The 25,788-nt window shown below is 46.1% G+C and overlaps 1 protein-coding gene across 1 annotated transcript; it reads right to left on the bottom strand.

The window, feature by feature from the left end:
* Positions 1 to 17,747: 17,747 nt before the first annotated feature.
* On the bottom strand, positions 17,748 to 25,501 carry Kcnj8 (potassium inwardly rectifying channel subfamily J member 8). Its single transcript, XM_004664422.2, has 3 exons — positions 25,143 to 25,501; positions 23,471 to 23,921; positions 17,748 to 19,388 (listed from the first exon to the last, which is right to left on the bottom strand). Exons 2-3 carry the CDS (start codon positions 23,842 to 23,844, stop codon positions 18,488 to 18,490), a joined length of 1,275 nt encoding a protein of 424 aa, XP_004664479.1. The 5' UTR covers positions 23,845 to 23,921; positions 25,143 to 25,501; the 3' UTR covers positions 17,748 to 18,487.
* Positions 25,502 to 25,788: the final 287 nt, after the last annotated feature.

The following is a 25,788-nucleotide window of genomic DNA, read 5'->3' as shown; positions in this document are numbered from 1 at the left end:
ATAGAAAGAGAGATAGGTACAGAGAGAGAGATGGGTGTGCCAAGGCCTCCAGCCACTTCAAATGAACTCCAGACCCATGTGCCACCTTGTGTATCTGGCTTACATGGGTACTGGTAAATCAAGTCAGGGTCCTTTGGCTTTATAGGCAAGCACCCTAACCTCTAAGCCATCTCTCCAGATCTGCTCAAAGATTTTATATGTCAAAAGCTTTCAAAATCCTTTATATTTATAGATATAAATTGCACTTTCAGGAATAGTAAAAACTCTTACAATTTCTGTGGTTCTGATTTTTTCCCTTAAGTTCTGTTAAAAAATTTATATAGTTTGAAGCTCTTAGGTTTGATGCATATTTACTATTTACAATTGTCATATCTACTTGATGAATTAAGCAGTTTATCATTGCTTGATGTTCTTTTTCTTTTGTTAACAGCTTTGACTCAAGTCCATTTTGTTTGATGTTAATACAGCGTCTGAGTTCACTATTTGCAAATGAAAGGCCTTGTTCCAGCCTTCCATTTCAGCGTCAGTCTAAAGTGAGTTTCCTTGACAGAAAGAACATGCAGTTGAATCTTTTCTGTTCCCCAACTCATCCAGTCGATGTCTTCTGGTTGGGTATTTTCATTCATTTACACTTACAGGAATTACCGACAGGAAAGAATTACTATCACAATTTTGTTAGTAGCTTTCCATTTTCTTTTATTCCTTTTGTCCCTCCTTCCCTCTTTTGTTACCTTCCTTTGTGCTTCATTGATTTACTTTTTTTTTTTTTTTAAGGGAGGGTTTTGCTCTAGCCCAGGCTCACTTGGAATTCACTATGTAGTCTTAGGGTGGCTCTGAACTCATGGGGATCTTCCTACCTCTGCCTCCCAAGTGCTGGGATTAATGGTGTACACCATCATGTCCAGTTTAATTTACTTTTTATAAATATATTTTATTTATTTATGTATTTGCAAGCAGAGAGAAAGTGGGGGTATGGAAATGGGCACTGCAAGGGCTCTTGCCACTGGAAATGAACTCCAGAAGCATCATTCACCCCTTTGCCAGTCTGCCTTTATGTGGTACTGGAGGTGGGAGTCAAAGCCAGCCGTGCCTTCAGGCATTGTAAGCAAGCACTGTGAATATCTAAGCCATCTCTCCTACCCTTGATTTGCTTTTGTGTTTGGTTTCATTTTGTTTTGCGTTCCTTTAGAGTTACCTTCTGCAGTTTTACTCTGGTCCTCTGCACAATGTAGGAGGCATGATGTTTTTGCCAAGTGTTTGGTTTTGCTGGTAGGTATTTTCGTCTGAGAATTTTGCCTGTTTATGAGACAGCCACCTTTCCTAACTTTTCCAGACTGGCTTTGTGCCCAAGAAGGCTTTCACCAATCCATCAGTCCCTCTAGAGCGTCTAACATCTCTCAGACCTTCTCTGAGCTCTTGCTGTCCCCGGCACCTGCCTGCGGAGCCTTGGATCTAACACGACACAGTTGCAGTGGCTTCCGTATTACTGGTCCTGCCAGCAGTTGAAGCGAGGACAGAGTGAAAGTGGCTCACAGGGAAGGATATTGGATGTGTGGCCTGGTCTTTTGTTTCTAATCTGAGAAGGGAGCCCCACCGCATTTCCAGTTTCTGTTCCTAGTTTGCGTGGTAGAGGAGGGGCCCAGAAGGATGCACTGACCAGTCACATTCTCTCTTCGGAGGGACAAAAGTACCCAACCAGAAGCAGCTTAAGGAAGGAAAGGGTTTATTTTCAGCTTACGGGTTCAGTGGGAAGTCTATCATCGAGGGGAGAGCCTGGCAGGAGCAGAGAGTCAGGCTTCACCTCCTCGGCTCAGCAGGGAGGAAGGAGACAGGGCGGCTGTAGCAATCAGCATCTCTGTCGCTGGGACAGAGCACCTGACCACCAGCAGCTTCCATCGCTTTCAAAACCTCTCACAGTACGATGTGAGCTAAAGGGCCAAGAAGGCCTTGGCCACTGTTCTGGCCGGTTGCAGGCGCCATGGTCTTTCTGTCGGGTTGACTCTGCTGTCTTTGGAAGACTTTCTGCATTTCGTCCTCCAAGCTTCTTATGTTGCTTGCTCAGGAGCTGTCTACAGGGATTCCTGTCCTATCACACATGGCCTCACCTTCTAGTCCCTCCTTTAAAATGTGGGTGGAAGCTTCCAGACCCCACAGGTCTTGCATGTGCCAACCCCCTACAGATGAAAAGGAGGCCTGCTGCAGGTTGAGGCAATAAACGACCCACTGCGATCATAGTACCTGGCTGGCCGAGCACGGTGGGCTGCGTCTAAAGAAATGACTTCTGCTACCCTTGTAAGAAAGTGGCCTTTAAGGTTCTCCATTCACAACCCCTTTAAGATAACTTTCCTCTGTTATATTTAATTAGATTAATTAACTTATTTGACAGAGAAAGAGGGAGAGAGAGAGAGGGAGAGAGAAAGAGAGAGAATGGGCATGCCAGTGCCTCCAGCCACTGCAAAAGAACTCCAGATATATGCACCCCCTTGTGCATCTGGTTTATGTTGATCCTGGAGAGTCAAACCGGGATCCTTTGGCTTTGCAGGCAAACGCCTTAACCGCTAACCATCTCTCCAGACCCCTACCTTGGTTTTTGAGACAAGGTCTCTCTTGCTGCTCCTGCTGTTGCTGCCCATGAGTTTCTGGATTATTTTGGTCCCACATCCCACTGCTATAGATGTGTCGGGATTAAAGGTGTGTGTGTGTGTGTGTGTGTGTGTGTGTGTGTGTGTGTGACTTTTCTTCCCGCTTTACTTGGCTAAGGATTGGACTCAGGTTGGTAGGCTTGCAAGCAAGTGCCTCTAACCATGGAGCCATTTTCCCCACCATTCTTTCACTTCTTTATAAAACTATGACTTAGTTAATCATGTTTTATTTAGTTTCAAATTTAAATGGATTTGATAGATCATGTTGGAAGCTTTTTATTAATGTCTGTTCCACCTGCTTTTTGATTCTGGGTGTCTCTGTAAACCTACCTAAAAGCATCTACCAATAGCCATGCCACTCCTTTATGTACCAATGTTTAAAATTTTCATGTGCAAAATTTTTCAACCTGTCACCTGTAAATTTATCTTTCTCCCACAAAGTCTCAGGGCATGGCCAAAACAGAAAAGCTGTTTTCTGTAATGTACCAGAATTGTTTTGCTGACCAATTCAAGTCAACACTGCAATTCGTTTTTTTTTTTTAAATTATTGTTATATCATTTTAGAAGGGGGGGGGAACTGGCATGCCAGGGCCTCAGCCTCTGCACTCCGACTCTGGATGCTTGTGCCATCTAGTGGGCTTATGTGGCTTTGCACTTGCCTTGCCTTTGTGTGTCTGGCTTACGTGGGATCTGAAGAGAGATGGAATTTGGGTCCTTAGGCTTTGCAGGCAAGTGCCTTAACCACTAAACAATCTCTGCAGCCCTCAGCATTATAACTATTTTTCTCATCTGAAACATCATGAGCCTTGCAATATACGTAATATTGGTAAATCATTATGAGCTGTACATCTTGCTGTGAGGGACCTTGGGCATGGGGTAAGCTCTCCATACCCCTCAGCCCCACCCCACAGTCTCAGATCTCTTGAGAAGAGCTAAAAGATAAACAAATCATTTCTCAGGCTGTCTGGCACTCCCTCTCCTCCCAATAAGACTTGAATAGCAGTCAATAGTGTTAGGGTGTTCTGCCCAGAACCCTGGATTGATCCAGGACCCTAGCTGACCGCTTTGAAGGGGCCACTCCAGTAGGTTCTGCTGGATGTTGGTAAACGTCCCGTGTGATGTTCGTTATGTGTTTTCTACTTGCCATTTGCTCTTTCCCACTTCTTATCAGGGCTATTCTAGCAATTTCTGCTGGTGGTTGTTCAGTGCCTGGCTCAATGTCCGACTCTTTATCTGCTCTTTGACATGTCTTCTTTTTACTTTTGCTTGCTAAGTCACTAATAAACTCATTCAAAACTGAAAGTATGGCTATAACGGCTCATTTTTACAGAATTTAAAAAAAAAAAATCAAGACCAGCCTGTTCATCATTGTCTGTGTTTACATTGATATTCTAGTCTTGAGTTCCCAACATAATTGCCCACTGAGATCTCTTTATAGCACTTTTCATTTACTCTACGCTCCTTCTTCAAACACTTTCCAATTACTTCTGTAAGCCAGTTCCAGAGGCTTCTGAACCACATGGTCTAGAATAGTCAGAGTGACAACCCCGCTCCTAGTCCCAATTTTCTACATTGGTTACTTTTCTCGTTGCTATAACAAAGCATCTGACGGAAACAACCTAAGGGAGGCAGGGTGTGTTTTTGTTTCATGATTTTGGGGATTTCAGCTTATTGTCCTTGGCTCTGTTGAGTCTGGACCTATAGTGAGGCAGAAGGTGATGGCCGCAGAGGCATGTGGTGGCAAGGTTCTAGGTAGACAGAAGGCAGAGAGTGAGGAAGTAACTGGGTTACTGGCATGACCTTCAAATTTATGCCTCCTGCCCAGTTAGGCCTTGTAATGAGACCCCACTGGCTAAAGTTATTCAACTACCTAATATAGAGCCTATATCTGGGACTAAGCATTCAACATGTGAGTCTATTAGAGGAGGGATCTCATACTCAAACAATAGCAGGAAGTTAAAGTAGATGGGGCATGAAGTAACTTAGGCAGCTTTAGGCAAACTCTCAGCCATGATTTTGGATTGGTGGGGATGGGGAGGATGAAAGAGGAAATTTCCCAGTCTCCTTATATTTTATTTTATCAAGTTCAAAATCTTTGTTAGTGAAGTGAGATGCTGCTAGATGAACGTGGGCTGTAAAGTGTGACTTTGCAGACATATTCTAGAATAAGATTCCACAGTATAAGAAAGTTCCCTGGGGCTTGAGATGAAAACAAGGTCACTTTCCCAGGGGAGTAACCCATCGAGCAAGCATCTAAAATAAACAAACTGCCTGGCTATTGCTTGAAACAGGCAGTAGTTATTAAGATTTAGTACAACTGACTTTGGACCTCTTCCAAATGCTGAATTAATGCAAACTTTTTCTTAGCTGAAATGGAATCTCACTGTGGGCAGATGCAATAAAAGTGCTGCAGCTCCGCAAATTTTGGCAGACTCAATTAATTGTCCCTCACTAAATATTCTAACAAGAGAAACACTTCCTATAGGCTTCTTTTTTTTTGAGAGGTCTGACTTCAATAGTCATAAAACATCCATATTATGCAAAACTAGATTAGTCTTAAGAGGCTTTTTTTTTTTTTACAAATGTAACAGCTCATATATATGTTATAATTTCAATTATATAATCTCTGATATATATTTATACATAATCATATATATAGATATAGATATATGTAATTTGAATAGGTATGGCATAATTTTAATATTTTTTTCCTTTTTTTTCAAGCAGCTATAGTTTCCAGTAGACATAGCATACTACTGTGAACTAGGAAACAGGCTAGATTCTCACCCTAGACAATTTACTCTCAGGGTCCTTGTTAGTAAAACACAGGGGCTTAACTTAGATAATATCAGAATTTCCTTTAATGGTAACAGTATAAGAAGAAAAAAAAAAACCTACCTGGGAGGCTTCAAGCCTCTCCATGGTTTCTAAGTGTCTACAAGAGAACGGGGAAGAGTGGTTAGATCGAGTATCATCCACTTCATGGGAAAATCTGTGGTTTTGCTTCTCATTACCATGAGACAGTCTTCAGGAGAATTTAGGGACAGGTACCTTGCAGGATGTGAGGGGCTGTTGCCCCCTGTTCTGAGTGCATTCATAATATTTAGGGGTACCTGTAAAATACAAGAGCCACCATTCCATGCTCTGAAATTGCAACTCATAGTCTTACTGTCTTGAACAATTTTTGGGTCATCTCAGTGGGAGTAAGTGGGTACTTCTTGACAAAACTTGTGCCCCCTGCAATCTGCAATGGGAAGTCTAGTGTCATTTGGGGAAGTCAGAGGAAACGAGGTTTGGAAAAGACTGTGGGAGCGTGGCACTGGGAAAAGGGAATCCACACCTCACCCTGGACGGTTTCTTGTGGCTGTCATAGGACGAGGAAGAAGTCTGAGGTAGATAATTATACCTGTTACTTGCTCGTTGCTGGGCCAAGATACATGACAGAACAGAAAGTTTAGATTTTGGTATGCTGGGAGTGATCTTGGACAGAACTTGTGTCAGCTGAAATTTGATAGTGGAGTTGAATTAGATGGTGTGTGTGTGTGTGTGTGTGTGTGTGTGTGTGTGTGTGTTATAGACAACTCGGGTGAAACTGAAATAGCCTGCAAGATGAGAGGGAAAACATGTTAAGAAGAGCCAGAAAACAAATTAATTGAACTTCAAAGTGACAGGGGGCTGGAGAGATGGCTTAGTGGTTGAGGCACTCGCCTGCAAAGCCAAAGGACCCAGGTTTGATTCCCCAGGACCCATGTAAGCCAGATGCACAAGGGGCCACATGTGTCTGTAGTTCATTTGCAGTGGCTGGAGGTCCTGGTGCACCCATTCTCTCTCTCTCTTTCAAATAAACAAATAAAATATATTTGAAAAATTAAAGTGACAGGAAAGGGAAAAGACTTCAAAGAAGACAGTGAAAGAATAAAGAAAACAGAAAATCAATCACAGAAGGCCCATAAGACAAGAACTCTGCGAAGGATGGAGATGGTCCACAGCCTTGAACTGTTAGCAATGCAAGGAGAACAAATCTCCTTAAGTCATTGTCACTTTCAAACCATTTATTACAGTTACCTTTTGCATTGCTGGGACGAACCCCCCAGGCAGCCCGCTGGAGGAAAGGATTTATCTTAGCTCACAGTCTCCAGGAGAAACTTCACGATGACGGAGAAAGTATGGTACTAGTAGAGGCTGGCATCATCCCTGCCCCAGCAGGTGGAAGATAGCGGCAGGAGTGAGCTAAGCTCTACCAAGGAGGAGTTGGCTATAATACCCACCAGCCCATTCCCAGCAGCACACCCCTTTGGGTAAGGCTGTACCCCCCAAACTGCCACCAACTGGAGACCAAGCATTTAGAACTTAAGAGTTTATGGGGGGACATCTGATCCAAACCATCACTTTTTTTTGTTTTTTTCGAGGTAGGGTTTCACTCTAGTACAGGCTGACCTGGAATTCACTATGTAGTCTCAGGGTGGCCTCAAACTCACTGTGATCCTCCTACCTCTGCCTCCCGAGTGCTGGGATTAAAGGCGTGTGCCACCACACCCAGCAAACCACCACTTTTTAAAATGACTCAAAATCCCCCAGTTGACCTGCCTATATTGAACCCAAGAGATTTTCTAAGCAGGCTACATCAGAGTCTGTGGACAAGTGTGGAGAAACAGCTGTCAAGCGTTTGGGAATGACCCTGTTCAGGCAGTGGTGGACATTTGTACACCAATGATGGCTTGGTTCACATGGGAGCATTTTCTTACAGTTCAGAGTCTGAAAAGTTGTTTTTGAGACATCCTCTGGTTTTTCAGAACCTCCATCTCCTTTTTTTCTGTACTTGTGGGTATTTCACTACATGAAGAGTCTAAACTTGGTAGGGGAAAATACTTGAGGTGCATTAGTTTTGCTCTGAGCCTTGTACCCAGTACACTGTCAAATTCTATCTGAGACATAAAGAAGAGAGAAAAAGAGAGAGCGAACTCGAGAGAGGCACTGCTGAAACAAAGTGTTCACACAATTAACGCTATATTAGGAGGTTTGTAGCGCCATACCCCAGGCAGCAAGGTGGGAAGAGAGAGAAAAGAGAAGGAGAGAAGGAGAGGGGGAGAAGAGAGGCCAGATAGCCAAGAAACAAAGCTTCTTGCTTTTCCCAAGTTTTCAGAGGAGCCATGTTTTTGTGACTCAGCCTACATGCTAGCAGCTCATACAGCGTGCTTTTGATTGCTTAATGCTATTTATTCTTTTGCAACTAGCGAGTCACTCATCCTCATTGTTCAGTAGTATTTCATTGTATAAATACATTGAAATTTACATATCCATTGTACTGAAGATGATTGCTTTCATTTTTTCTTGTGTGTGGCAATGATTACAAAGACACAGTGAGTATTCTTATAAAAGCTGTTGTTCTTACATGCATACATGTATGTTTTCTTTTTTAAGTATTATTTATTTAGGCCAGGCATGGTGGCGCACGCCTTTAATCCCATCACTCAGAAGGCAGAGGTAGGAGGATCACCGTGGGTTTGAGGCCACCCTGAGACTCCATAGTGAATTCCAGGTCAGCCTGGGCTAGAGTGAGACCCTACCTCAAAAAAATAATCCCAAAATATTATTTATTTATTTACTTACTTGAGGCATGGAAAGAGAGACAGAAAAAGGAGAGAGAGAGAGAGAGAGAGAGAGAGAGAGAGAGAGAGAGAGAGAAAGAGGGAGAAAATGGGCACATCAGGGCCTCCAGCCACTGCAAACAACTTCCAGACTCATGTACCACCTTGTACATCTGGCTAATGTGGGTCCTGGGCAATCGAACCTGGGTCCTTTAAGCTTTGCAGGCAAGTGCCTTAACTGCTAAGCCATCTCTCCAGCCCTATGCCATCTTTTCTATATAACCTAAAGGGGCATTGGTGGAGGACAGGGTTGGCTGCGGGGTCTTGTCTGTTGGAAGCGGTACCTTGATATGTAGCCCACTGCTCACGATCTTCCTCAGCCCCTGAGTGCCGAGACCCCAGAATGTGCGCCACCACGCCCGGCTTACGCTTAGTTTTACAGGACCTGGCAAAGCAGTCTTGGCAGTGCCCTTCTCGCTTGGAGAACCCTCCCGACGCTCCTTACCTTCGGCTGTGCCTTGGCCGCATCCAGTCTACTCGTCACCGTGTGGTGTAGAAACCGTCTGGCATCCTGGATTCAACCTGTAATTTCAGATTGCTAGTGAGCTCGAGTATCTACGAATATATGCGTTTGTCTTCCGCAATTCTCCCCTTTCTGACGCACTTTTTCGTATACTTTGCCAATCCTTTCTATTTGGTTGTCTGGATTTTTATTGCTGATTTTTTTTTCTTTCTATCATTATTATCAACATATTTTGTATGGATACATCATGTGTACATTGACCAAACTTACAAATAATCTCGAGAGAAAGAAAATGAAACTACAATCAAGCAGCTAGTTATTTTCCTCTTAGGTGGCTGGCTAGCAGGGGTATCCTTCCTTTTGACATTGTGAGGTGTTGTTACCACCTACAACCATGTCAGGCCGCATTCACGGGTATCTTGGGACAAATGCAACCGAAGGGCTGCGGGTCAGATACGGGAGAGGCTGGCGTGGCTTGCTCCATGGCAGAGTTACTTGGCATGTGAGGTTACTGCCATCCTCTGACTTGACAGATTGTGTCTTCACTGGCCTTGGTCAAATCTGGGTCTCGGGCTGGAGAGATGGCTTAGCGGGTTAAGCACATGCCTGTGAATCCTAAGGACCCCGGTTCGAGGCTCGATTCTCCAGGACTCACGTTAGCCAGATGCACAAGGGGGCGCACGCGTCTGGAGTTTGTTTGCAGTGGCTGGAGACCCTGGCGCGCCCATTCTCTCTCTCTCTCTGTCTCTGTCTCTCTCTCTCTGCCTCTTTCTCTGTCTGTCACTCTCAAATAAGTAAAAATAAAAAAAATATATGGGTCTCTATCAGGTAGATATGTAGGCCATGGGCCAGGGGCACAGATGGACACACACCAGCTTTGGGCTTGTGAAACCAGGAGTGGAAAGCGGTCAGTTTGTTTCTGTTCTGAGGTCATTGACCTCACACTGGGCACATAAGCCACCATAACAGTGCCTGGGGCACGCCCAGCCTCTAGCTGAGTGGTCAGGTACCCAGATCAAAACCACCGTTGTGAAGAAACAAGGGTCAGTTTGAGTCTTCTCGTACTATGTCTGGGCCAGCACTTCATTAGTTATTTAAGAAAGAGACTTAGAGTCTAGTGGGGAAAGACATAGGTGATATTAGAAAGTTATTATGAAATAACCAATAAATAGAGGTATGCACTGTAAGTAAAAGAATATAGACTCTTAAAAAATATATTTATTTATTTATTTGTGTGTGTGTGTGTATGTGTGTGTGTGTGTGTGTGTGTGTGTGAGAGAGAGAGAGAGAGAGAGAGAGGAAAAACCACGGCCTCCTACCACTGCAAACAAACTCTAGATGCATGTGCCACTTCATGCATCTGGCTTTACGTGGGTACTAGGGATTGAGCCTAGGTTGTTAGGGTTTGCAAGCAAGCACCTTTAACCACTGAAAATCTCCACAGCCCAAGAAACAGAACTTAAATTTTTTTTTGTTCATTTTTATTTATTTATTTGAGCGTGACAGACACACACACAGAAAGGTAGATAGAGAAAGAGAGAGAATGGGCACACCAGGGACTCCAGCCACTGCAAACGAGCTCCAGACTTATGTGCTTCCTTGTGCATCTGGCTGACATGGGTCCTGGTGAATCAAGCCTCGAACCGGGGTCCTTAGCCTTCACAGGCAAGTGCTTAACCGCTAATCCATCTTTTCAGCCCAGGAAAAGGACTTTTGAAGAGAGATTTGCAAAGCATATTTTTGGTAAAAAAAAAAAAAAAAAGTATGGGATTTTAACAACTTGTAGATTGGATGAGAAACTGGGCGTGAATGAAGCCATCAATGACTGGGGTGGGGGGCTGCAAGGGGACCTTGGAATCCAGCCTCAAAGAGTCATGACTGTGGCTTCTTGAGAGTCGCTCTTCTGCACCAGCCAGTGCAAATGACCAAGGCTTTAAAAAGTTTCCTCTGCTCCTGAGTGTCACTGAGACGTAGTCACAACTTAACGTGACGTATTCTTTTATCCTTTCCTTTGTCAATACACGCTGAAGCCATTTAGTGGTATATGTAAATCTAGCCTGAGTTGTTGTTTTATTCCTCATACATATGTGTTTGTATAGGTTTTATATGTATGGAGGAGGATCTGCATGTGGAGGACACAGGCCAATATTGAGTGTCATCCTCAATTTCTCTCCTCTTTACTTTTTTTTTAAAAGTTTTAATTTTTATTTATTTATTTGAGAGTGACAGACAGAGAAAGAGGCAGAGAGAGAGAGAGAATGGGTGCGCCAGGGCCTCCAGCCACCGCAAACGAACTCCAGACGTGTGCGCCCCCTTGTGCATTTGGCTTTCGTGGGTCCTGGGGAATCGAGCCTCGAACCGGGGTCCTTAGGCTTCACAGGCACGCGCTTAACTGCTAAGCCATCTCTCCAACCCTCCTCTTTACTTTTTTTCTGAGATGTAGCTCACTGATTCAGCCGGGTAAGAAGCCATCTTGCTCCAGGGATCTTTCTTTGTCTTCTTTCCCAGTGCTGGGAATACGGGCACATATGAACACACCCGGCTGGGGATTTGAACTCAGGTCTTCATGTTTTGCATAGCCAGCGCTTTATCCACTGAGCCATCTCCCCAGCCCCCAGCCTGTATTTAAGTGGCTAAAATAAGCCTTGCACAATGTAATAGTTTCATCTCAAGTATTAGCAGAAGGAGGGATACATAGTATAGTCAACAAAAGCTTCGTGAGTACCAATAAAGATGTAAGTGCTTCCAAACGAAAGTGCTCCAGGCATGCAAATCTGCTTAAGATCACCATGTACTTGAACTTGAATCTGTGCAGTAAATCATCAAGGGGTGTAGCTAGAGTCACATCCTCCCAAGGTCTATGGGGACATTCTGATCACCATCGATGAGAATTGCGCACAAAGAGCCTGGGAAGAGTGTGGCCCTTGAGTTTCCTCTTCAGCAGCCCGTAGGGTTTGTTGTGGTTACTTTCATACACCAGTCCTTGGAGACACAAAATTCAATTCTTCCTCCACCTTCCACATCTGCAGAATATCAAAACATGGGGCCCGGGGCCCCAGGAGATACAGAAATCTTTTTATTCATTCCTCTTTGTCTATGAATATCTTATAGTCAAAGAGGAAATTTCTTTCTCCATGAATGCCACCTCATGAAATTGCAGCAACGTGATTATAGTCATGGGAGGGAAAAAACGCCGCCCTGCATTCACTGAAAGGCAACTTCTCTGGGAATTAGACTTTGCTGGGGGTGGGGGGGACTTAGGTCATTTCCTTTAGCCACTGAAGCATTGTGGGTCCCAGGCCATGTTTAGGCAGGGGTCCCAGGATCCTCGCTGAGAGTCTTGAGCTAAGTGGCAAAAGATGGCAAATAATTTAGACTCAAACTGTGGGATGAGGAGAAAGGTGAGAAGGGCCAGGGGATGATTCTAAGGGTGGGCAGTGCTGTGTCTCCTTATCCAGCAACCACTTGAGCCAACCATGGAGCAGCTCTGGATCCTCTGTCTTCCCCCGCAAGCCCAGGAACTAAGAGGAGGCTGAGGTTTTGATTTTGAGAGGGAAGTGTCTCTCCTGTAATTCTGGCATGCAATCCCGTTTCTCCTCACCCGGAACTTTCCATGTGTTTACTTGGGAATAGAGTTGGCATGACCCTTGATTACCAAGTTTTAGTTCATCCCTCAGAGGAACTTACATACCTATTTATTTTTGCTCCATGGCCCATATCAGACATGGCAAGTCTTGATTAAATGCACAAATAAATGTGACACACATGTGGAAACAGAAATTTCCCCTGCGTGCAAAACATCTCCCTGTTCCACTGTGGCGTTTTACATGTGGCAGCATTTGAAGACCAGCAAGTGTCAAGGGTTAATGAATCCGAAAAGGCACGTGGAAGTGGGCAGCGATTTTAGGAGATTGACTACATTTCATAGGTGTTTTATCTCTTTTTTAGTTCATGGGTGTGATGAATCTGTCACTTACTAGGAATCTGATTTGTTTCAAAGCAGTCCTTTATTTCATGCATTTATCCTAGAAGAATGCATTAAACTCTTATAAAAACCTTTATCTATGCTAGTTCATGTATTCTTCATAATCAACTTCTGGTAGATACTCTATAATCATTTTGGTTTTTAAAAAATTATTTATTTATTTAGAGACAGAAAAGATGGAGAGGAGAGAGAGAGCGAGAGAGCGAGAGAGAGAGAAAGAGAGAGAAATAGAGAGAAAGAGAATGGGCACGCCAGGCCCTCTATCCACTACAAATGAACTCCTGACACATGTACCACCTTGTGCATCTGGCTTATCTGGGTCCGGGAGACTTGAACATGGGCCCTTGGGCTTCTCAGGCAAACACCTTAGCTGCTAAGCCATCACTCCAGCTCCATTTTGATTTTGTAAGTGGCAAAATTGAGGCCCAGTTAACTTTGTAAAAGCCTCCCAGAGACTGATGTTAAAATTATGATTTCACCCCAGGGGAGTCTGGCTGCAGAGTCTCTGCTTTCACCCACCATGCTATCCTAGTACAGGAGACGGTGTTGCGACACACATAATGACAAGAGAGCCTTAGGAGTCTTTCTGCGGCAGAGCTCGATGATCCCGGTGTTTCTGGTAGGAGCAAACTTGTAATGTATGGATATGTACGTAAGCGATTCAGAGAACAGCTCACATTCGCCATGAGAACGTTTAGGAAGGTAAGCTAGGAGAAATACTGTGCATTCAAAGTCAGCCCGGCTTGCAAACTGAGACCTTATTTCAAAAGACAAAAGAAACAAGTGAACAAAAACAAACCCCTTCCCATCAAATAAATTAATAGATAAACAGAACATAATGGACTATGTGATCGAGAGGGAGAGACACATTGTTTTACAGACACGTGTGAGGATCTTGTTTCCATTTGCCAAAGAATGGGACACTAGGAAGGCTTTAGGAAGAGGTGTCATATAATGTCATTCATGACTTTAAATATATTTTTATTTATTTATTTATTTGAGAGAGACAGAGAGAGAGAATGGGCCTGCCAGGGCCTACAGCTGCTGCAAACCAACTCCAGACGCATGCGTTCCCTTGTGCATCTGGCTAATGTGTGGATCCTGGGGAATCGAACCTGGGTCCCTTGGCTTTGCAGGCAAATGCCTTAACCACTAAGCCATTCCTCCAGCCCTGATTCATGACTTTAAAGAATATTTTGGCTGCTGTATGAAAATGATAGTGGAAGGAAAATCCTAAATGTTGACTATAAAGACACTTGAATTCAAAACCTAAGTACAAATTATATAAATATATGAGCCGGGCGTGGTGGCACACGCCTTTAATCCCAGCACTTGGGAGGCAGAGGTAGGAGGATCGCCGTGAGTTCGAGGCCACCCTGAGACTCCATAGTAAATTCCAGGTCAGCCTGGGCTAGAGTGAAACCTTACCTTGAAAAACCAAAAAAAAAAAAAAAAAAAAAAAAAAAAGAAAAATAAATAAATAAATATATGTAGAGATGAGGACAGAGTTTCTATTTTCTTTTTTAAAAGATTTATTTTTATTTATTTGTGTGTGTGTGTGCGTGTGTGAAAGAGAGAGAGACAGAGAGAGAGAGAGAGAATGGGCAAGCCAGGGCCTTTAGGTACTGCAAACGAACTCCAGACACATGTGCCACCTTGTGCATCTGGCTTATGTGGGTCCTGGAGAATTTAAACTGGGTCCTTAGGCATCACAGGCATGTGCCTTAACTGCTAAGCCGTCTCTCTAGCCCCTATTTTCTAAAGCTAAATTATATAGTCCTCCGAAAGGGTTTGCCCAGTGAAATGCATTTTAGCAAAAACCAGGTCATAAAACTTTCTTGACACGCGTGGACTTTTAGGGGCGGTGATCTTGTGTCTGGTTTTGCTGTCACGAGCTCAATGGCATGCCTTGACACAGGGCTCCACCAGACCCTTCTAGCGGCGTCCCCGTCAAGGGGTGGTCACCAGGTCCTTGCGCCCTGCACTCGGGGGCAGCTGAGAGGTGGCTTTGGGGAACTTAGCCAGGCATCATGACTGCTTTTGCCTCTGGTGCTAGGACATTCTATGTCACCTGGACTCAGACGCCCTACCTGCCCCATTCTGAGGATGAGCTCCATCATCACCTGCTCTTCCTGCAGCCTGTGGCCCGTCACAGAGACTGGGGAGGGTATTATGCATCAGGCAGCACGGGGCGTGATCCTGTGGCCAGTGGGGCAGCTGCCTTCTGAGCTGCTCAGCCCCATGGGGTGGGGAGGTGGGAATCCTGATCCAGAACGGCTCCAAAGCCTGGTGCCGCCTCTGCGGTTGCCGTGGTCTTGTGAAGGTAGATATTCTTCTTCTTCTTCTTCTTTTTTTTTTTTTTTTTTTTTTGGTTTTTCAAGGTAGGGTCTCACTCTGGCTCAGGCTGACCTGAAATTCACTCTGTAGTCTCAGGGTGGGCTCAAACTCTCAGTGATCCTCCTACCTCTGCCTCCCGAGTGCTGGGATTAAAGGCGTGCGCCACCACGCCACACCCGGCTTTTTTTTTTTTTTTTGGTTGAAGGTAGATATTCTTGAGTGATCTATGCAGATCCGTTTTGATATCCCAATAATTGAAGGAGGTGCATTCGCGTATGATGTCTGGGAAGAAGCCCTGCTTGCACCATGAAGGAAGTGTCAAAGAACTGGCCATTCTCTGGATATATTTTGAGCTAAGATAGCTTTCTGTTGGATTGCATGTAGTATATGCCAGAGGCATTCAGTGTGACTCCTGGGTGCTGGTTTAAATGATTGGAAGGAAAACTGGAGAGGGGTGAGTTATTTGAATGGGAATGAAATACTGCCTTGTGTGTGTGTGTGTGTGTGTGTGTGTGTGTTTAGTTTTTGAAACAGGGTCTCATTATTCTAGGGTGGCCTCAAACTTTCTGTGTAGTCAAGGATAACCCTGATCTTCTGATTCTCCTGCCTGTACCTCCCAAGTGCTAGGATTACAAGCATAAGTCACCAAGGTGGTTTTATGTGGTGCTGGGGATCAAACACAGGGCTTCATACATGCTAGATAAGAATTCTACCTACTGAGTTATATCCCCAGCCCCAAAGCACTGGTCTTTAGACACAGCAGTAACTTTTTTTTTTTCTTTCTATTTCTCAGCAATCCTTTTTAATATCTTCTTACAGTTTGCCCATGTACAAAAATTCCATGACTTTCACACAAGTTTCTATCAAAACAACTTCTTTCTGTTACAGAGTTATGCACCTCGACCACTTCTCAGTACAAAAAAATTATTCCAAGGTTGGGAGAGAAACAAACCCTCTGTTCCCAGCAATACAAGCATAAAGGTTCAAGGAATGGTCAGCTCTTGCCAGTAACACTGAATGTACATAATCTTGCTTACTTGCAGATGCAAAAGTCTTGTTGCCAAACAGCCCAAGGCTACAGATTCAAGACCTGCCCAGTGGCCCCCAACAGTCCTGGGGAATTGAACTTGGGCCCTTAGGTTTCACAGGCAAGCGCCTTAACTGCTAAGCCATCTCTGTAGCCCTCCTGTCAGTTCTTCTCAGCTCTCTGGTGTCTTTTGAGTCATCCCAGTGGAGTGACAGATTTCTTAGTGGCTTTGTCTTAGGGTACAGACAAGGTGTAGTTCCTGCAGCACGTAGACTGAATGTGTAGACACAGCAGTAACTTTTTTTTTTTTTTAATTATCTATCTATCTATTTATTTATTTATTTGAGAGCGACAGACACAGAGAGAAAGACAGATAGAGGGAGAGAGAGAGAATGGGCGCGCCAGGGCCTCCAGCCTCTGCAAACGAACTCCAGACGCGTGCGCCCCCTTGTGCATCTGGCTAACATGGGACCTGGGGAACCGAGCCTCGAACCGGGGTCCTTAGGCTTCACAGGCAAACGCTTAACCGCTAAGCCATCTCTCCAGCCCACAGCAGTAACTTTTAAGAATTTATAATTTATCCTGGTAAAGCTTCATGTGCCTGTTTGATCTATGAATCTGGAGTTCCAAGTCAGAACTTTTACAGGAATCATTAACTTAGTGATTTGATAAACAATTACCATTCACCCACTCATGACTATGATTCTTTTGTTTCAGGTAGGATTTATGCCTACTCATCATGACCTGTTTAATCCAACTGCTAATATATGAGATAATTATAAGCAGAAAAATCATTGTAGAGCTGGAAAGATGGCTTAGTGGTTAAGATGGAAGCCTAAGGACCCATGTTTGACTCTCCAGATCCCACATAAGCCAGATACACAAAGGTGAGGCACGTGCAAGGTCGCACATGCCCACTAGGTGGTGCAAGAGTCTGGAGTTCGATTTCAGGGGCTGAAGCCTGGCACTCCAATTCTCTCTCTAAATAAATAAATAAATAAAATATTTTAAAAAGTCAGTGTAAAGGGCAATAGATTGTATCATATGCAATATAAGAATAAAGCCGCACATATTGCCCTAATACATTTGCTAAGGATGAGTAAATCAAGCTGCAATAGAAAATCTGATTTTATCAAAGTGAGATAATGCTACACTTGTATTTGCTAGGCCAGAAGTCAGATCTTTCTAGAAAGGAGATGTTTTGTGATAAGAGGAGGGAGATCCAAAGAAAGCATGCTTCAAGGATTTCCATGAGATCTCAGAAAGAAACAGTGAAAGGACATTTTCAGACCTAAAATTAAATAAACCCAAGATTAAAAAATGTACTTCTAAACTGGGTGTGGTGGCACACATCTTTAATCCCAGCACTGGGGAGGCTGAGGTAGGAGGATCACCGTGAGTTCGAGGCAACCCTGAGACTACGTAGTGAATTCCAGGTCAGCCTGGACCAGAGCGAGACCCTACCTCGAAAAACAAAACAAACAAACAAACAAAAAATAGTTCTCTTGGAACAGAAGTTCTGAGAAAAGGAATGTCAGAGGTGAGTGCCATAGGCAGGTAGCATCCCTTTGTGTCTTAAAAATAACTTTTATTGAGTTCCAACTGGAGACAATTTTGTGTAAGAGGAATCACAAAACTCTTCGAGTAGAAAGAAAATATTTTAATAAAATATTCAATACAGAATTGCTCTGTGGAGGGCTCTTAAGAAGTGGGGCGTTGATTGACTCTGCTGGGAAATCATTCCTACAACGGTTAGAAACCAGCTTTTCGACAACGACTCTTCGCCCACTTCTACCAGATGGACTTCCAAGAGGACGGTCTGGAAACCTCCAGAAGTGGTTTAGGAAGGACTGGGTGATGACGCAAACCTGCTTGGAAACAGACCTCAGGCGTTTGCACTGCAGGTGTCTCACCAGACAGCGTCATGAAGGGAGGAGGTACAGCAGGTGGTTAGCATGCTCTGGGATGGCCAGGCCTTCCTAGGAAGCCTGCATTGCCCCAGAGGACAGTAGACACCGAGAACCCGTGGTTTCACTGGCTGCATATTTCAAGCAAACTCACTGCCTGGCCAGACTTGCTCTTCAAGGTCCGTTCCTGCTCTCTTCAAGTTGAGAGCGATCAGAACCCGCCTCCCCCTGTCCATGTCGCCTAAGCCTGTCCCTGTGAAGTTCTGCACGTGTGAAACAGGTGTGAGCCGGGAGTCCTTGTTTTGTGCGTTCTTGATGGTTAATACAGAAAGCGCTGCTTCCGGGGCAGAAATAACTGTGTAGTGCGTTAACATATAAATCGAGTGAGCCATGCTCCAGCTCTGGGCCGCAGGGGAGAGAGCCCAGGGCACCAGCCATCAGCACGCAACCAAAGGCCATCCGTGTGGTCTTCCTGCTGTCAGGATTCCAGCGGGTTCTGGGTCCCTTCTGGGGTCATGAACTGCACCTTGGGGACCATGAGGGAAGCGTTGCTTCTCCGGATCGAGTTGTTTCTCCTCATGGAGTTGTTCCTCCTCATGGAATTGCGCTTGCGCAGGGAATTCTGGTGGGACAGCTCGCTCTTTTGGAGAGTCTGAATCAAGATGGACGGTTTCTCATCCAGCTCCCGCGCACTGCACCTGGGGGCGGCCACCTTCACCGTGTTGCCAAATTTGGAGTAGTCCACGGAGTACACGCCTTCCTCCTCGGTCACGATGGACACGAAGCGGTGTCCCCACTGGATCTCCTCGGCGACGTAGGAGGTGCGAGCCTGCGTGGTGATGCCCGTGGTCTCCACCACTCCTTCCAGGATGACGATGACCTCCAGGTCTTGGGTGGCCAGGTCCGTGGCCGAGATGTCGTAGAGTGGGCTGCGCTTGTCAATGACGTGGCAGATGATGAGAGGGGCCACCAGGAAGATGTTGTTGCTCTCGATGGGGTTGTCCACGGGGATGTCCAGCTGGTGGATGGGGACCACCTCGCCTTCCGGGGTGGTGGTTTTCTTGACCACCTGGATGCGCACCGAGGCGCTGATGATCATGCTCTTCCTCAGGTCCCCTACGCGGAACATGAAGCACAGCCTGCCGTTGCGCACGGCGATCACCGCGTGGCGGCTGAAGATGAGGGTCTCGGCCCTGCGGTGCGCCTGCGCCGTCTTCATGAAGATGCAGCCCAGCATGACGGCGTTGATGATGAGACCCACGATGTTCTGCACGATCAGAACCGTGATGGCCAGAGGGCACTCCTCCGTCATCATCCTGCCCCCGAATCCGATGGTCACCTGGACCTCGATGGAGAACAGGAAGGCCGAGGTGAAGGACCTGTAAGGAAACGTAGGCCATCGGGTCAGGTTGCTCAGAATGAAATAACCCCCCGCGCTTCACAATCTCCTTTCCTCCCTCTGCGCACGCGTGTCTGACCGTACCCCAGCACCTTTTGTGGATGAGGGCTTCGGGTCACCGTGGTAGAGGGCCGGGCACCTCGAAGGGGCTATTAAATGTTTATGGAAAGCCTAGCAAAGTTAACGTGGCAAATGCTGGATTTTCAACACAAGCCTGTGCACGCACTCTCTTTCCCTTTCTTCCCCTTTCACCCTCATGCACATCTGTGCATATACCTCCCAACTTTTCGGGTATAATTTCATTAATGTTGTCTAGAACGTATGTGAAGGCATTCATACACGTGCACACTGGGAAACTTGGTACACACAGTGCACACGCACTCTGGACACATGGCACACACGGTGCACGCGCACACTGGACACGCGGCACACACAGTGCACGCGCACACTGGACACGCGGCTCACACAGTGCACACGCACACTGGACACGCGGCACACACAGTGCACGCGCACACTGGACACATGGCACACACAGTGCACGTGCACACTGGACACTCGGCTCACACAGTGCACGTGCACACTGGATACTCGGCTCACACAGTGCACGTGCACACTGGACACTCGGCACACACAGTGCACGCGCACACTGGACAGGCGGCACACACAGTGCACGTGCACACTGGACACTCGGCTCACACACAGTGCACGCGCACACTGGACACTCGGCTCACACAGCGCACGCGCACACTGGACACTCGGCTCACACAGTGCACGCGCACACTGGACACTCGGCACACACAGTGCACGCACACACTGGACACTCGGCTCACACAGTGCACGTGCACACTGGACACTCGACACACACAGTGCATGTGCACACTGGACACTTGGCTCACACACAGTGCACGTGCACACTGGACACTCGGCTCACACAGTGCACGCAGACACTGGACCCGTGGCACACACAGTGCATGTACACATTGGAGCACTCAGCACACATGGAGCATGTTTTTTAAAAGGTAGGCATACTGGTGTCCACCTGTTTTGTTTTTTAAAATATTTTATTTATTTGAGAAAGATGAAGAGAGAGAGTGGCAGGTGAAAGAGAATGGGTGCACTAGGGCCTCCAGCTGCTGTCAACAAACTCTGGACACATGTGCTTGCATGGGTCCTCAGAAATTGACCCTGGGGCCTTTGGCTTTGCAGGCAAGTGCCTTTGCAGCTAAGCCATCTCTCCAGCACACATAGGGCACCTTTTCAGGGACCCAGGGGGCGTGTGAGTCCACACACACATTGATCAGTATCTAAGTGCTGTGTGAACGTTGTCCTGTTTCTCGTCATTGGTGAAAGGATTCATGGTGCATGATAAGCGCTGCTTTTTGCACTAGCTACACAGCACATGATATATGGTAAGGTCAAGGAACATGGCAAAGAGGAGTAATGGACCCCAGAAGAGTTGCATGGAGGCAATGCTGATTTCTAATACTCTATCGGGCATGCTAATGAAAAATGTCCCCAAATTTTTGTTTCAGTAGCTTGAACAGCATGTTTGTGAACTATAGCTTCTAATCATTTTATGAAAGAATTTGGTCCTCTATATTGGACACCTACCATGCTGAGCAATCTATAGGGATGAAACTATTTAGCTGTACACACACACACACACACACACACACACACACACACACACACTGTTTGAAGACAGGAGTGGTGACACATGCCTTTAATCCCAGCACTTGGGAGGCAGATGTAGGAGGACTGCTGTGAGTTCAAGGCCACCCTAAGACTGCAGAGTGAGATCCAGGTCAGCCCAGGTAGAGTGAGACCCTGCTTCAAAAACAACAACAAAAGAACACAGTGGGATGAATAATAATGATGACATGTTTTCTGTTTTCTGACTCATATTGGAAGATCATCTGTATGAGGCAGAAAGCGAATCACCCTAACATGAGAATGATGAGGTGATATTGGGAAGTTTTTGTGGCTGTCCATGGGAAAAGGTTGTTTCCAATACTGACAGTATGGCTGGACATTGAATTTACGAAATGGAAATTCAACCAGTTAGATTTATTATTAGTCTTCTTTTAAATTCCCCATGGAAGGGAAAAAAGAAATTTGCATGTCTATATTCTTAATAAAAAATAATGGTTTATTATGTTAAAACTGTCCAGGTCAAAGTGTAGCTAATACTGTATTGCTAAAACTGGTACGACCAGAGCCACTTGCAAAAGTGTCAAATTTTAGGTAAGAAGTGAGATTTAAAATGCTATCATTATGTGAATAAAATCAACTTTGTTTCATTGTAATTTTTTCATTGTGTTTTTGACATTAGTTCATAGTTCATACCAGTGAGAATGCATCAAGGACATGAATGTTGGTCACAACATCCGGTTTGAAAGTTAGGATGCAGCAGGAAGTAGCATTCAATAAACCACTGTGTCCTGCAAAATTCCTTTTTAAAATCATTGAAAAAATCATCTCTTTTGATGCTATTTAAAACATGCTGGGTGATTTGTTTGTCTCCTTTTTAATTAAAGAAATGATTTTTTTTTCCACAGAAAATAACAACACATTTGTCTTGAGTAAAATTTGTTATTTTCAAGGTTCATTGTTTTCATTTCTTTTATTCTTTTTCAGTGTCTACTACGTAGCTATCAGAGCCTTGTTTTGATAGGAGTATATGAGTCACCAATGTCAATGCCAGTACGTTTCTCAAGGAGAAATGTGATATTGCCATGATACTTTAACTATTACCACACAGAATTCTGTCACCTTAATATCTAGTGTGCCAGTGATGATGTTGTTTCTTATCTATACTGTCTTTGAGGCAAATGTTTATTCCAAGTTTGGGAAAAGAACACAAGATCTACCATGGCAATGGTTCTAGTTCTCTCTCCCCAAACTCTGAGCTGGAATGTGTGGTGTGGGAGCGCAATGCTCTCCCTGTGCAAAGGGAGGGAGGGTGGCCAAGTTCAAAGTCACTGGTTTCCTTCCTCCCTTGCTATGCAGACTTCCCAAGATGTCAGGGTCACTGAAGGTCCCACTCTGAACAGTTCCCTGGCAGCATGGTACTTGTCCAAGTTTCTCTGCATTCTGCAAGTATTTGAGCTTGGAATAGTATTCAGAAAGGGTCCTGGGAAAATTTTCCATTATCATTACTACTGTTTCGTTTCAGTGAACATTTTTACAATGGATGTGAATCATGTCTCCTTCTTCCAGTAAAATTAATTAACAAACAAATCATTTCAACTAAAAGTCCTTAGGCCTTGTCTGAGTAGGATAGGAGAACCGTCAAAAACAAGCTCAATTCATGTGTTTCTGAAATATTTATAAGGCCAGAAGTTGCCTAGGTACTCAACTGCCTTGTCACTGCTCTATTAAAATGTACAAGGAAGGTGCAATTCTAACTTGCTTCTGGATAATTAATCCCTTCTGCAAAAATCTGGACCAATTTCCACTAAAAGAAAATTAGTGTTTTCCAGCTCTAAATCGTATCTTAAAATCACCTTTCATTTCTGAATCCAGCACAGTCGATCAGCTATGTTAAGATGGTCGTGATAAGGAAGGACATGGGTTTATTTAGATTATTTCATTTATGCATATTGTGACGTATAAAAACCAGGGCACTTTTTTTTTTCTTTTTCCTCTGCAAGTGCCTTTCTCTTTTTGTTATTATTTCTGAAAACGTCATGGGTGAAGGGAAGTCATGGAGCAATATTAATTGCATTGGCACGGCACTTTTGATTGGAGGTATTTACTGGCGCACATGGGCAGCAACTTTTTCCTATTAAAAATTAAGACTTGTGCTTCCGGAGTCGGGGACTTTGAACCCAAACAGTTCTTCAATGACTGGTATCACATGTTCCAGGTCAACCCCGAGTGGGGAGTTTCGGGGACTCCATAAACATGCAATTGCGAGCACTTGTAATATGTTAGATTGACTCGCCTCTTTGTTTTGCCTTCCTGTCCCTCTGTCTTGTTTGTTTCTGAAGATTCTGAAGCAAACCCTTTAACTTCACCTCCAACTCCCCCGCAACCCCAGGCCCCTCGGGGCCTCCTTACCTGACGTTAGTCACGCACACGGTGGACTCCAGCCCACTTTTCTCCGTTCCGCCTTTCTCCATGTAAGCGTAGATGTCCCCGTGGGCGAAGGCCACCAGCCACCACATGATGGCAAACAGCAGCCAGCTGCAGAGGAAGGACATGGTGAAGATGACCAGCGTGTGGCGCCACTTGAGGTCCACCAGGGTGGTGAAGATGTCCTGCAGGAAGCGCCCTTGCTCGCGGATGTTCTTGTGCGCCAGGTTGCAGGCGCCGCTCTTGGCGATGAAGCGGGCTTTGGGGAGCCGGTCGCGGATGCGCGGCTTGCGCAGGTTCTCGGCCGCGATGCGCGCCAGCACGTACTCCTCCGGGATGATGCTCTTCCTGGCCAGCATCCTGCCCTCACCATAGCCGGGTCCACCCGGTAGCCTGCCTGTCTGTCACCTGCCTCTCCGTCCACACACCTGCCGTCCTGCACGAGGGAGGTGGGAAAAAAAGTTGATGATGGGCTGGAGAGATGGCTTAGCGGTTAAGCGCTTCCCTGTGAAGGCTAAGGACCCCGGTTCGAGGCGCCTCGATTTCCCAGGACCCACGTTAGCCAGATGCACAAAGTGGTGCATGCATCTGGACTTTGTTTGAGTGGCTGAAGGCCCTGGTGTTCCCATTCTCTATCTATCTGCCTCTTTCTCTCTCTTTCTGCCACTCTCAAATAAATAAAAATAAAAAAAATTCAAGTTGATGAAAAACTTTTGTCAACTCTATCCCCTCACCGACTTAGTCCTTTGGATTCAAGGGATCTTAACATGCAAAAGTAAAAGATAATATACCATTAATCCCAGCACTTGGGAGGCAGAGGTAGGAGGATCGCTATGAGTGAGTTCGAGGCCAGCCTGAGACTACATAGTGAGTTCCAGGTCAGCCTGGGCTAGAGTGAGACCCTACCTCGAACAACAGCAGCGAACCTATACTGATATTACGAAGTCCAAACCCGAACCTAGCTTGAGTTCAGAGAAAAGTTTTGGATTGCACTGTTTCGAGTTGATTTTGTTTTCTTATCATTCCGCATGCACGAGCATAGCCTTAGATAAGCAAAGCTCTCGCGGGCTTCTGTGAACAGCAGGACCAAATGTCATTTTCCGATTAACCGCGTTTCTAGAGCAGCGCCACGATGCGCGCCCGCGCCCCGGAGTTAAGGGGTGAACATTCAGGCCAGCCAGGCATGCAATCTTATTACTGAAGCATTTAGGTAATGTAGCAAGAGGATAAGGGAAAGGGAGGAGTGTGTGTGTGTGTGTGTGTGTGTGTGTGTGTGTGTGTGTGTGTGTAGAAATTTACCCTTATTTTTTAGTGTCAGCAGGGAAAGGGCCAGGCGCAGTGGGAACGCTCTGCAAAGTGCCATAAGCGATGTTGTTTTCGAAGTTGAAAACTCTTCAGAATGATTTTAAATTTGGCGGAAGGACGTGGTGGATTTTTAAAAAAAGCTGTTTTCCCCACCTCCCTCCCCCACCCCCCGCCATGGACACACTGGACACTTCTGCACCACGCAGGGGGACGCAGGGATCAGATGCCCCGAGCTCTACGCTGGGGGTTAGTAGGAGAGAGTATTAGCTTGGCCACCCGCGGCGGTGTCTGGCATTTGGTACCACCCCCTCCCCCAGCCCTACGACTCCCGGGAAGCAGCGTCGCCACTTACAGGCTCGGGGCAGCGGGCGCGGGGACCGGAGCTCTGCGCCCCGGCGGGTGCGCGGCGGCCAGGTCCCGGGCTGTCCCATCCCGGGGCGTGCGGGAGTAGGACCCACCACCACCTCCTCCTCTTCCTCCTCCTCCTCCTCGGGGGACAGATCCCAGGGATGCTAGCCCTCGGGAGGAGCAGCGTGAAGATAAGACAAGGTGCGATGGCCTGTGTGCGCGCGCGCGCGGGGAGGTCTTGGAGGCCGAAGGATGGCTTTAGCTCTTCCACTCCCCGCGCAGGGGCCCCTTGGAGGAGGAGGAGGGGCCGCGACAGAGGGGACACTTGGTCGCTGGCTGGCAATGGGCCCTCGCAGGTCAGCGGCTCTCTAAGGGCTTTGACGCGCGCGCCGGACCTCCGGAGCCTTGGGAGGGGGGTGGAGGCCAAGGCCTGGGCCAGGGGGAGGGAGGGGGAGGGAAGGAAGGAGGGAGGAGGGAGGGACGGAGGGAGGGGATCAGGAGGGAGGAGGGACAACCGGGGATGGGCAGGACCTGCCCAGCGGTGCCCAGTAGCCGCGACCCCCTGCTACCAGCGGGGGGGAGGGAGAGGACTCACATCTTTAAAGTCTCTCTGCTCAGAGGCCAGAGAACTGTCTGGGTCCAAGTTCACT

The sequence above is a fragment of the Jaculus jaculus genome, chromosome 22 (assembly GCF_020740685.1).
Source record: "Jaculus jaculus isolate mJacJac1 chromosome 22, mJacJac1.mat.Y.cur, whole genome shotgun sequence".
Taxonomy (NCBI): Eukaryota; Metazoa; Chordata; class Mammalia; order Rodentia; family Dipodidae; genus Jaculus; species Jaculus jaculus.
This window is presented reverse-complemented; position numbering and strand designations above follow the sequence as displayed.